General features: G+C 46.1%; 1 protein-coding gene across 2 annotated transcripts in view; it reads right to left on the reverse strand.

Annotated features, from left to right (window-relative positions):
• Positions 1-4,573: 4,573 nt before the first annotated feature.
• Positions 4,574-13,648, reverse strand: part of MAMLD1 (mastermind like domain containing 1) — a 72,576-nt gene continuing 63,501 nt past the window's right edge. For both annotated transcript variants that reach the window (XM_015860803.3, XM_085546388.1), the window contains 3 exons: positions 8,243-8,389; positions 7,085-7,166; positions 4,574-6,804 (listed from right to left, as the gene is read on the reverse strand). In XM_015860803.3, coding sequence (XP_015716289.2) covers positions 5,786-6,804; positions 7,085-7,166; positions 8,243-8,389 — 1,248 coding nt within the window. In that variant the 3' untranslated portion in view covers positions 4,574-5,785. The remainder of the gene's footprint in view (positions 6,805-7,084; positions 7,167-8,242; positions 8,390-13,648) is intronic.

A 13,648-nucleotide genomic window follows, 5' to 3' on the forward strand; every position in this document is an offset into this window, starting at 1 on the left:
CAAGCTTATTGTGGATGCTGACACCAGGAGTAAAATTACCAACTGACAGGCAATTAAAATGAAAACATTATTCTGGGATCAGAGCTCAAGGTGCAATAAGATGAAAAGAGCCTCCCTGTCTGATTTTATGCAAGGCCAAGCATGATTGCAGATGGTGTCTTTCTAAACTCTTGGGAACATTAGCCATCCGTAAGGAGCTCAAGAGGTATCAGGCATTTGAGCTTCTAAACCAGTCAGTTATGGAGATGCCTGCAAGCTGAAGCATCAGGTAAATATGAAGTATTTACGTTTCCCTATGAACTAGATAGTGCTGGCAAAGAGTACACCTGTGTTGGTAGATCTACAAGCGGATTAGCACGTTATAGTGGCTGGAAGTGTAGGCATACAAAGGGGCATCTCATGGAAAATCATAAACCAAAAACTTTAGCAGAGATCTGTAGCTTTGAAGCAGAAATAAGACAGCATTCACTCTGCAAGACACAGAGGTGGTACTTTCAGAGAGACTGTTGGCAGGAATATTGGCCAAGAGGAATGAAACACTCAGGCTTTAGCTTACGCCCACGTTGCTCTGGAAGGGAGAGATGTGCCACATCCCAGGCTGCTGGAAGCCAGGCGATGAGCAAAGAGAAGAACTTGTGCAGGAGGTCAGGGAAACCAATGGCTCACCCTCCACTGTCTACCTGTCGGGCTGCACGCTCTTCCCAGCCAGCATGAGCCAACTGGCTTTGAGGTTGGAAAATGAAGACACCAAGGAACCTGACTCATGGTCTGATTTTGGCTTCTACAGGCTGTACTGAAACAACCAGCTAATTCTCTCCATGCTGTGAAACAAAGTCCAGACGTGCACAGAGCAGCCGAGGGTGATACAGGATACAGACCACTGGCTGCAAGACATGGCTACCGGTTCTGCTTAACTACACATGAAAAATCCTGCCGGTGTCTGTCTGCCTCATTAGATACTTAAACGTCTTTGGGATTTGAGTCCTTAGCCTTTTGTGCTTCACAGTCCCCCACTGCTAAGTGGACATCATAATCTCTCTGAAAGGGCACAGGAAAATATCTATATTTATAAAAGACTGTGGGACTTAAATAGGGGGTTAATGGGATCCGCCTAGACAAACAGTGCAGCCAGCAAATAGGTGAGAGGGAATAAGAATTTATGGGCTGAGAAGAGGAAGGGAGCACAGGTCTTGGTCTGTGGATTAATTCAGTTTCCTCTGCTGCCATACAAAGCAGGCAGGGCTGACAAGGAGCAGTGTGTGAACTGGAAACAAAGTGTGTTTCTGCAGTTGGATGGAGTCAAGCATAGCACGAGAGTAGCAAAATAGACAGACAGATAAATAAATAAATAAGAGATATCACAGCTGATTTGCCCTGAGGGAGTGAAAATAGGCTGCCTCACCCCCCACCCACCTGCTGGCCCATCTTGTCTGTCCCTGCCATTCATCAAAGGCAGCATGGCTGGGACATGAAACCCTTCCCTTCCTCTTCCCCTTTCCCTTTCCATTCCCCTTTTCCTTCCCACAAATTACTTAAATCTCAGACATCTAGTTGCAGCATCATTCACCTTGATAAGGACAGAAGGTAAGGGAAGCACTCAGCCCAGGAGATCCTCCCTACTCTCAGGCTGTGACACACATGAAGCTGGCAGCAGGGCTGTGCCACACAGCACAGAGCCCTTTAGGAAGCATTGCTACTGCAGCTCTGGTTATTTGAATTGATGCACAGCTGTGATGCAATCCAGACACCACCATGTCAACCTCCAGAATAAAACAAAAATCCAATTGCTTTTACTTCTTGAGTACAGAAAAGCAAAGAAGTGTGGCTTCATGTCCTCACCACACATGCGACCATGTACTGTTGGCCCCACAGAGGGTACACGAGCAACACAAACCTGTGCTAGGTAATTGGCTGCCTTGGGCAGAGCAGGGATGAAAGCCAGTCCCAGACCTGCTACATAGTGGGAAATGGATTAAGACGTGCATAAAATAGCATACTTGTTCTGAGCTGTGCTACAAGACCCATCGAATGAGCAGGGAGGGAGCAAGGCAAATGTCTGTGATCAACTACAGCTCTCCTGGTTCAAGGAAGGTATCTTCAGTCAGGTGCCTTTCCCTGGCTCTGCTCAGGATTGTACACAGGAGGCCTCTTGACCAGAAAGAGCTTTCAGTTCTCCATAACTCCTGCAGCTGCCAACTGGTACTTGGGTTTTACCTCGCCTCAGAGAGACCCTTATTGATATTTAAAATATACTGCCCTCTTTCAGACTCATCTGTATATTTCTCAAATTTGCTGCATATGTGGAGCAGGGAACAGAAGTTGAAGTGGGCATTAAGTTGCTGTTAAGCACCAAAACCTGAGCTCAGCTCACACAGGGGGGTGGGTAGATGTGGCAAGAACAAGTGTCCCTGTGGGGCTGTGCCACCTGCACAGCATGCACAGCAGTCTGTGCCTCCCCGTCCTTGCCTTCCCTGTGCTGGGCACCGCTCCAGGGCTCTCTCCACCGTGCATGGGCACATCTGCGGCACCATCAGTGAGTGCCAGCCCCTGCCAGGTGCTCGCCCCAGCTCCAGGACTGGTGTAAATCAGGGGTTGCCCTGCTGCAGGCAATGGAGTGCCTCCTGATTTACAACATCCTACACAAGAGGAGAACTTGACCTTACACTTCAGCATCAGCACAGCTTCCTTTGTTAAAAGCTTCTTAAGCAAGACGTGCAATCAATCCTGGAGAGCCGCTGTGCAGCACGGCTCAGGTTCTGCATAAGTCAGGGCTGGGTTGCCCAGGGAAATTGCCTGATGGGCATCTGTTCCTAGGAGTTCTCTGGGTGCTTCTTTTTATAGGGATGAGTGTGTTTTCCTATTTTGCCTTTGTAAAAAATGGGCTGGCTTAGATTAATACAATCCACAAGGAGATTTCTTTCCATATTAAGTACAGAATTGTAAAGTCTGACTTACCTGTGCCACTAACCTTTCAGACAAATGAGCTCTCAGTGAGCTCGAGACTGTGGAAATTCTGGCCTTTATAGGTATTTGATGTTATGTTAGAGCCCAAGAGGAAAAAGCTTACAGCTTTTTGCCTCTGTTTTCATGGCTGTAATTATGAGGGCAGTCTGGTGACGCAACTTGTTTGGGAAATAAATGACACCTTTCAACATTGGATGCTTCATTCCTGTAACTATTTTAGAAATCTAAACCCGTTCTATGCTTCCACAGCAGCAAATGCAGTGGGCCTCGGCTGCAGGCTGAGCTGACGTGTGCTCCCAGCTGTGCTCTGCCTTACTGCCTCACTGTTGCACCTACTGGCCTTAGTGATATGGACCATGGAAGCAAAGGAAGGACCAGACTTTGGGCATTTTCACAACTTGAACAAGAGAAGAAAAGGGGATGGCAGTTTTCAAAGATACTTTTTTGCAGGATAAAGCAGACAACTCACTGTGATGGCGTCATTGCCTGTTATTGCCTGCTGTGGATCAGAGGTGCAGGGCTTGTGCTGCAGCTGCTGAGGCTCCCCACGGTCAGCCTGCACATCAAGGCACTCGGCCCACCCACGGCCACAGCTCACACAGGAGAAGAGAAGCCCAGGCAGGGCACATGCCATTGAGGTCATGGGCCAGTCCTATAAGGTACATAGGAGATTCACCACCCGCAGAGACACCATGGAGATAATCACACATAGCACTTACCTGCCGAGAGTGGCACAGCCGTGACTCCTCACAGCACCCTGCTGAGACATGAGGGCCTGAGATGGAGAGCAGAGGAGCTGTCAGCTCCAACACCAGACAAAAAACAGAGTGCAAACAAGTGGGTGCACAACTCACGTACAAGATAAACAGTTGTTCATAAACCCAGTGGGAAAGAGTTGGCTTCAGAAGACGTTCCCACCCAGCGTATGTTACCCAAGCTCTGCACAACTGAAAGGTTCACTGCCAAAAACAAAATGAGGAATGAAAATAGGCTGGTTTTGTTATATTTATTACTATCCTAAAGAAATGCCTGTGGGCAGCAGTCCTCCCATCCCCCTGCCTGCTGTTCTGGCACCAGCCCCACGTGCAGAGCAGGGCATGGCTCTCAGCAGAAAAGTTGCTGAAGTGCTGCCAAGTTCCATCGCCAAACAAACTCACCTTTGTCCCCATCACAGACTTATTCAGAGGCATTCATCCCCTCGCTGCTGTCTGCAAGCAGGCAGGCATTTCTTTCTCATTCATAGCCTCACTGGCTTTATAGCCTAATTTGGGCAATTGTTTGGTGGGGCCAATTTCTTTTGCTTGAAAAAATGGCTTCTCCCATCCCTGGCCCTGCTTTCACACACACCAGCACCATTTGTGGGACCAGGCTGTTTGGGAGCAGATGAGCGGTGTACTCCTGCCTGACTTCCAGCCCTGACTGACTTCTATTAGATGAGGCAATTCTAGACATAGATGCTATCTACACATTCTTTTAAGGTTGTTAAAGCACACACATTTGTGCACATAACTAAATTGACGGCATAGCATCCGGGGCAAATCAAATTAATTCCAATATTGGCAGGTACAGAACGTCGTAGCTAAGAAATGAGCACATAAAATATACACAATTTTCCCCCAGCAGTTTATTATGGTATGAAGAAAAAAACATTCTGTGCTTGAAGCTGACGTTATATTACAAATGTATTGCGAAGTATGATGTGACTATTAAAATATGATTACGCAAAGTATGAACATTTGAAGTTTACAGTACAGCGAATCTTTTATAAACAGACTCTTAAATATACATAGGACAATAGTAGCTGACAGAAAAACATCAAAAATTAACTATTCGTGTTTATAGACTTTTCCCCTGGAAAAAAAAGTCTCACATTAAAACAGAAATTATGAAAAGCCTTAAAACCAGGAACAAATCACCTGTACACTACAAAAATACATGGCAGAGGTGCGCAAACCAGAACCAAAGGACACAGCGGCCAGGGAACCTTGGCAATGTCAGACCGGCATCATCGCCTAACCCTCATCACCATGTGCCATCCCTCAGCTGGCCGGTGCACAGACACACACATACACACACACACGCACACACACACACACACACACATGCCTTGTCAACAGCCACAACATCACAAGCGCATCCTCACTGCAGGACAGAGGGAGATGCACTGTCAGTGTCAAGTCAGCACACTGGAGTGTACCAGGGGGAGGACTTCCCCTGATCCTGCAACAGATCCCTGCCGGCAGGTCCCTGACTGTGCTGGGGTCCCCATGTGGACCCACGCACCGCTCCTGGGCTGCAGGATTGAGCTATGAGTCAATCAGCAGTTCCTTTCACATGTATTGGTTTTTTTTCATGTGGCTTTTCGGTCTTTTCTCTTGATGTGGGAGAACAAATGCCACTCTTGGTTTCTGCATAGTCTGGTTGCAACGACACCCCTAGTTCATGTGTTAAGTTATGTCAAAAACATAAGTATTTTATGCTGTAATACACAGTATTACTGAAACTAACAATGTTATTTGCATATTTATAACAAGGTATAATGAAATCCCTATAATAAAACCAGAAGTTATGCTATAGATTTATTTACAAACAGACCAGCAAAGAAGTATAAATACTTCTACATTTAAGGTTTAGGAAAACATAATTTACAAAATATTCAAATATATACACTGATATGAAAAACTGCCAACACTAAACTTCAATGCGGGCAAAGAATTGGCTGAGTCTATTCATTCTGTATTGAAAGAAGTGGCGGCTTTCACGGGCCACCTGCCGCATTGAGAAGTCACATGTATTTACAACGCAGTCGCTTCCCTCTAAGCTACACGTGTCCGGAGCTCTGAGCGTGCTGTCCCAAAATGTCATCTATCATTGTCAGATTGTTCAACCACTCTTCATCGTTGCTGCTGCTGCTCTTCATGAGCGAGTCAAGGAAGTCAGTGTCACTGCAGTTAGCGGGCAGGACGGAGCTGCTGTGCTGGGGCACAAAGTCATACTGCGGCAGCTCGGCAGCTGCGCTCATCCTGCTGAAGGCGTCAGGCGGCTGCCCCGCACTGGGGTAGCTTGGCGGGCCGAGGCCTGCGGGGGGATTGAGCTGGTTAAAGCTGGACACTCCCTGCGGCATTGATTTCATAACATTCATAGCTGGCAGCGGTCCCCTGGTTAAATTGTGTCTCAAGTTCTGATTACTCATTGAGCTCAAGCCCTGGCCAGACTGTCCCATGCTCAGTTTTTGCATCTGTCTGACCTGGACTCCGGGAGCGATCTGATTAGGCGGCACTACAGCCTGCTGGGAGAACTGCTGACCCGATGCATTTGGTCGCACGTTCTGTTTGGAGAAAAGAGCATTACTGGAGAACTGCTGCATGCTGGTATCCATTTGGCTTTGATTTGGCATTCTTGGCACCGCAGTCGACGTCCACATCTGGGCAGAGGAGTTGGGATAGACGTTGGGGATTCTTGGCACACTCGGCTGTCTCAAGTGCTGCTGAGCTGCTGAGTGATTCACCAAGGAGCCAGAACTAAAGCCAGCCATCGGCATGCCTGGCTGCACTGCTGCATGGTTGTGTACGGTTTGGCACCCTGAGTTCATGGCCAGTGAGTTCTGGCTCGGCCGCAGCGGGATGTTAAAGTCGGAATTAGGTGGAAAAACCGCCTGCTGTTTGCCAGGGTTGTGTGGAATCATCACCATCGTTCCACTGCTCTGGCTGGCAGTGACTGGGGTAATGCTGGCACCCAAAGTGTTCTGGAGCATGGCTGGGTTCGAGGGCAGCATGTGGTGGTTGGGCGGAGGGGCTGGCATCGGCTGGCTGCAGTCAGCGGGAATGGGTTGCTGCACAGCTGCACACAGAGAGACACATTAGCTGAGTGCACTTTCATCCCCAAAACAGCACACCCCTAAAGGCTGCTTCTCCGTACTTAGCTTCTACTACCTGGGCTCTGTGTGCTTTGTAACAAGTTATTACTGAAGCAGTAAGGATGTGGGCAAATCTCATGATATATAATAAAACAGGAAATACTTCTATGGAAAATGTGGAGAATGATTAAACATAGAGTATTTAATCAGATCCTAGGCACTGGCTCCTTGAAGCTTTGCAAAGCACGCCACTTCCCCCCTTACCTTGAAACTGATTCATCTGTTGAGCTGCAAACAAATTCCTCTGCTCAGATGTTACTCCCAGCATGTTTTGTCTCTGCTTTTCCTGGAAAACAAGGGGAATAACAGTCAAGTTGCATTTTCTTGGCAAACAGAAATGGCAGCAGACATTCGAAGTGCAGCCATTGTCATCACTAACAACCTTTCCAGTACACACACATCCTTCTGATGAGACTCAGCCCAAACTGTTCATTTCAGTGCAGATCTTTATTGCTCACATGCCCCCTTCTTGCAGAGGTGTCTTTACCACAGCCCAGTATTTGGAATTGCAGACTGTAGTAGATGCTGTGCAGACAGCCCAAGGCCAAGGGGGAGCTGGAAAAACACACAGACCCCCATGTTCACCAGTTCATGAGTGAAGTATGGTGCTGCCAGAGAGCCCACCACCACACCCGTGTCCCTGCTGTGGACAGCAGCTGAGACTCAGGGAACTTCCCATGGACAGTGCAAGCTGAGGCCTTGCTGAACTCCTGTTGTGCCAGAGCAGCACAGGTAAGCTAGAAGCCAACTGATGACAATGAGGTACAGTTGTTTTTGGAAGGGAATTTTGCAAAGAAATGAGCCTGCTTGCCACAAACCCAGCTCAGAAAGCCAGAGATGCAAGCTTGGTGCTGCCTCACTCAGGTCCCTGTGAGCTTCCCTGACCCTTATTCCTTCACACAGCATGTTTCCAGCCTTACACTGGGACTTCTGTACCCCAAAAGACCAGTCAAGTCCAGTAGAAATGTGTTTACCATCTACTCTGGGAGATCCATGAATAACCAAAGAGAAAGACAAGGACATCTCTCCTGGGGCTGGCTCATTCTTCAAGACTCTCTTTTCAGTATCTCTCCTCTCAGCTCTGAGGCTGGCCAAGACAACAGCAGTGATACAGAGGTGACTGAATTCTTTCCTCACACATGAATGGGTAGAGCTGAACTCAGGCTTGCTGAGCAGCTCTTGGCCCTGGCCTCTCTTAGGCGTAACAGTCTGGATACACCACAGCCCTAGTCTGACTCAACCCTGCAATTCCTAGGTCACTCCTCAGTGTTTGCTGACTGGTGATTTTCTCATTCCAGTTAGTCCTGTCCTTCCCAGTGAGGTAGATGACACAGGAACCCACAGAAGCACTCAGCACTGTACCTGCATCATCTGTCGTTTCATTATTTGCTGCTTCAGTAAATGGTTCCTCATTGTGTACCCATTCACCGTGGCTGATGCCGGCACAGAGCCTCCACTTGGGACAGAGCCCGGCTCCTGAAGTCTGGCAACAAGTCCAGGATTCTGATCCTGCCAAGAAAGATGAAAAAAAGAAAATTAATCTCATCAGGGAGACAACAACAGAAGCCTTTCTCTTCCCTGCTAATGCTCTCTTCTCCAGTGTTCGGCTGTTCCGTGCCAAACACCTTGTGGGTTCACATGGACCCACATGGCGTGGTGTGACAGTGAGTGTCAGGTGACTGCTCCGGTTTCCAAGGGTCAGCACAAGAAGAAATGAAGGAAGCAAAAGATGAATCTAAAATTCTTTGTGAGTAGCCCAGGGCTATGAGGCTGATTCACTACGATTACTAGAGTCACATGGCTGCCTAGCTGACAGAAGGGATGTGAGTAAAGCATCACATTTCCCACCAGCTCCCCAACTGTTATACTGAAAGACATAAGGAAAGAAAAGTTGTATCAGGTAGGACTTGGCAAAGTCCTACCTGACAGTAAAAGAAAACACAAAACCAAAGGCTGAAGAATGGAAAAGGAAATGATCAGATCAGGAACCTGGAAAGACCAGGAAGAGCTGGACCTGAACTGAAATGCTCCTTGTGGGTTCCATGGTTGTATTAGCTTCCGCCAGCTGAGGACTTGCCTTTAAAGAAAGAGCACTGTGGGGCATGAGAAAAAAAATAACATGAAAACACTGTGAAGACTCAACTCCAAAGGGCAGAAGAAACGACAACAACAAAAAAAAGAAGGCAAAATATCTGAAAAGCTGGCCAGTTGTCAGGGAAATACAAGAGAACAACAAGGGAAGACGTCAAGGCCTCATCAAGGACAATAAAGCAAGTGATCCTGTAAGTGCCATGCCCCGGTACAGCAGCACCACTACATCCCCCTTTCTCCATTTTCACATCCAGCTTCTACATTATTTATGATGTTTTGTTATTATTGGCAGGGAGAAGTATGTATGTTATATCCAGCATCCTTAGCTAGGCCATGCTTCCTTTGTTTTCAGAATGGAAGCCCACATCCTTTGTTTGAGAATCAATGTTATTGGGAGATAAGCAAGAAGAAAATGGTTGTTGCCTTTTGACATCTGACAATTAGAGGCATGCTTAGATGGAGAAAACAGGATACAAGCCATGTTTCAGGGTGGCCAGAAGAAAGCGTTGTGAGACATTTATCACCAGGCGGGCTCCTTGGGTCCGGGGTGCCTTTCCACAGCAACTTCACCATGAGGAATGACCCAGTACCTTCCCAGATAGTCTTTGTAAGGGAGATTACCAAAAAGGTCACTGAAATTACTCATTTTTATGGCACCTCCTTTTGTTGTAGCACTTCGGCCTATTATGCAAAAGCACAATTGATGAAATGTAAATGCCTGCGAGATAATTTACTAAAAGACACAAACCTGCAGCTCATCACTGGTCTCATTATCATTCCTATTCATGGGCAGCCTCATAAGACTAGACTTTATTACTGGCGCTTTGCTTACAATCCTGCTGGACAACTCTCCTCCTCCCCCTTCCCTCCTACCCATTTTGCTCCCTCTCTCCCACAAAAAAAAGAGAGGGAGGGGAGTAAAAGAAGTAAATATGATTTACTACAGATGTAAATATGAAAGTTCATGTAAAGCCAGCATTCTGCTTTCATGTCAGACAGTATTCTGTAGCCACAGTTAAGCTCTGAATAATGCAGATTGCCTCTAGGGGAATATTTGAAAGTGCAGGGATTCGGTTTGTGTACTCTGCACATGAAAGACACTGAAATGTTCATACCACCACAATCCCTGCCATCTATCCAATTTCCTCCCAACTTGTCTTGTTGCGTGCAGAGGGTCTGTGCTTACTGAAGCAAACGAGTTTAGTGCAGGGACAATCATTCTGATGTCTAGCTCAGGGCTATTGCATTAACAAGTCATTAACATTAAAGTCTCTTTTCCTAATCATGTCCACCTCATTCTAATTCTTCCTAAACATCATCAAGAAAATAATGTTGATTTTTCTATATTATTAATGGCAAAGAAGTGTAAATCACATTACTAATTGCGGCTCTTAACGGCTTAATTATATGGGATTTTCTGCAGGCACCCTATAGCAATAATGACAATCGGCAATGTTCATTTGCAAATACAGAGAATGGGTTGCTGCGTTTTTCAGAGCAAAGTTGTATAACGCTTAATTAGCGGGTAAAGAAACAACCTAAACATCTAAATATTGCTTTTGGGGAAATCAGGACAAAATAGCATGGATAGGAACACAAGGACTGAATTCCAAATCTTTCCACCTACAGTTCACATGTAGGTTAATCTGAAGGAAAAATAAAACGTTCTTTCTTTTCGCCACTAGTGGGAACTACTGTATTCCCTTACAATAACAACCGCGTAAACACTGACTAAGAATAGCTCTGCTGTAGTCTAAAGGACGCTGCTATCTGTACCAAAGGTTAATGAACTCGTAGCATTTTTCCTTTTCAGCACTCCCTATGAAACATCACTTTCCCATATTATGGCCAAGCCGAACATGCCGTAAACTTAGCTCATCTGTATTTCCAACTGCCCTGTTTAAAACCCATGAGGGGAGTGAAGAGAGGAGGGATCCAGTGTCCCAGTAGGGAAGGCTGGCAGCAGGAGCATACGCACATCCATGAAACACATGTGTTTGTACGTGGGTGTTGGTGGAGGGTTGGTCACTTTTCCCTCCAGAAACTCGTAACAACCCATTAGATTGGCAGAATCCCCAGCCAATGGCAGGAACCCAGCACTGGAGCCCGAGGCCACGCGTTTGAGAGCATGTGCTTCTGTTGCTAGGCGGACTGCCACATGGCAGGCTGGAGCTCCCACGCCACTCGCAGGGCTTTCCAGTGCAGCAGTTCACATTCAAAAGCTTGGTATTATCCCATGCACTCACCTCAAGAGCAAGGAGAAAAGAATCGGGCTCCAGGTTTGCAGGAACTTACACTGTCTGCATCTGTACTTGCAGGCGCTGATGGTAACAGTGAAAGCAATGGCACACACCAGTGAGACCAGCCTGCCACAACAGCCCAGTGTGCACAGAAGGGAACACTGCTGCATCTGTGCAAAATGCATCTGTGAACAACTGTGTCCAGTTTGTGCTAAGTGTGGGTCTGGTCCAAAAAAACATTCAGGCACACAGTGCAAAGTGCGCAAACGCTCCCACTGAGACCAACTGTGCATAGCTATGTGAGACTGCATCCTTCTGACATCCACTGATGGGCTTGCTCCACCCAGCCTCCACATCTTATTACACAGGAGATGCATGACCGCCGTAAGGAAGCATGAGGACGAACCATTCCAAGCGAACACAGTTAATCAACTCCGGTCCCTACCACTTACTTAGACATTCGGTAATCACTTCTGTGGCTTCACTTAAGTGAGAATGAAGAAATTTATGGCCCCTAATTCCTCTGAATCCCCATTAACAAACAGTCCAAAAAGGATTTAAAAGCAAGACTTTCTAAGGATCTGAGTTAGAGCTCTAATCACGCTTTGGCAAATAAGTAAAAATCCCTCTAATCTTTAATAAAGCGTGTTCATTGTTTTTTAAGACTGTGTGAAAACAGTAAAGTCATTTATCACTATTAAATTTTCCCATCTGCTACATCTTACAGTGTAACTCTAAAGAACATAACCAAGAAACACACATGTTAAATTGGACTGAGTTAAGCCTAGAGCAATTGGAGATGTACAATTTATTTCTGCGAGGGCATGAAGGGGATTGCAGGCTCCTAGATAGAGTCATTTGTCCCGTGTCGAAGAGAGAGCTGTCTGCACCAAAATGGCTCTTGGAGAGGCACATGTGCTTTATAAGAAACAAGCTGCCAGGTGAGACCGCTCAGCATTATGTTACAGACCCAGACAATAAAAATAAGCCATGAATTTCAATAGTTAACAGATGGACTAATTAGAGAAGGAATTCTTTGTGGTTCTAACAGATAAGCAGGTCATAGCAAGGTTACCGAGAGACACTCGGCTTGGTGAATTTCAGGAGATATTTGCAGAGTAGGTGAAGAACTGTACTTCCCATATGAAAGTGTTACCAGCAGTGCGGGAACGGAAATGCATCTGATAAAAGATTCATACAGTAGCTGCATTTAAAAAGTTTCTTCCATTTCAAAAGGCATTACTGATCCGAGAAAGATACCCTCCACTTTAAATGGGGAATCCAGCTGACTCTAGTAATTACATATCTTAAAGCAGAAGGATTGTTGAAAAGAGTCACAGCGCTGCAGAATAAAAGAAGACAAAAGGGAATGGGTAGCTCGGGGTAGATGTTGGCTGTAAGAGGAATGGAAAAACTACTTTCTGCTATTGGATTTTTTGGAACCAAAAATAACTTTAACTTGAAGCATTTACCAAAACAACACAAGGAAAAAAAAAAAGTAAAATAAAATATAAATAAATAATAGTAATAATAATAATAAAAATAAATAGTAAATAATCCTTTCAGTGGATCTGCACTCACTGCAGGGGCAGATACTCTCTAAGGGTGGGGTGAAGTTTCATTCACTGAGTTTTGTTCTGTATTTTAAGAACATCTGTTATGTATGGAGAGTTCTGTATGCTGCTGAGGAAATGCAACTACCAGTTTCAGGCTCCATCGCTTGTGCCCACAGCAGGGTTTCTCTCCTGAGGCCACAACTACGACCACTAGGTGCAAGCACTGTACAAATACTGCCAAGTAAACTGTCTTGGTCCATGGTGAAGCCATAAATAGACTCTTGGGTGTCTAAAGACCTGGTGTAGCTCCACAGCAAGCCATGATGCCACCCACACCAAGGAGGACACTGCCCCCACCAGCTACACACTCACACTGCGAATCTCTCTGGCCAAGGCACACAAACAATGCTAACAAAGTTCAGGTTGAGCAGGATAACCACGTCACACACTAGGCAGCACAGTGTCTGTGAGATGCTACCTTTTGCTTCCCCCTGTCCTCAGGGCTCTATATGCTTCTTGCTCCCACCGCCTGTCTTTAACAAAACACTCTGTTTGCTCTTTGGAAGCTTTTTCTTTTCCCCTCTATTCTGCCCATGGTTCGGAGATGCTTTTCAAGATAAAACTGAGCCTTTCCGTTCAAAAATGCTCCAAAGCTTTTTGTTTGCTTGTTTGTTTTAACAAAATGTATGGACACAGATAAAACAAGCTGTGTAGCCCAGCAGATCCTTTTCTACCTGTCTTTCACCCATCTCCTTGATACACAAGCATGTGAAATACTAGCAGACTCAGGTTTCTAAGACTATCCTGGGGCTGTCAATCAGGAAAAGACTTTGTTTGAAGGCCATAAGTGACCCATGAGTATATGGCTTTGTTTTAAAAAG

Source organism: Coturnix japonica, chromosome 4, assembly GCF_054131305.1.
Source record: "Coturnix japonica strain WE chromosome 4, WE-NBRP24, whole genome shotgun sequence".
NCBI lineage: Eukaryota > Metazoa > Chordata > Aves > Galliformes > Phasianidae > Coturnix > Coturnix japonica.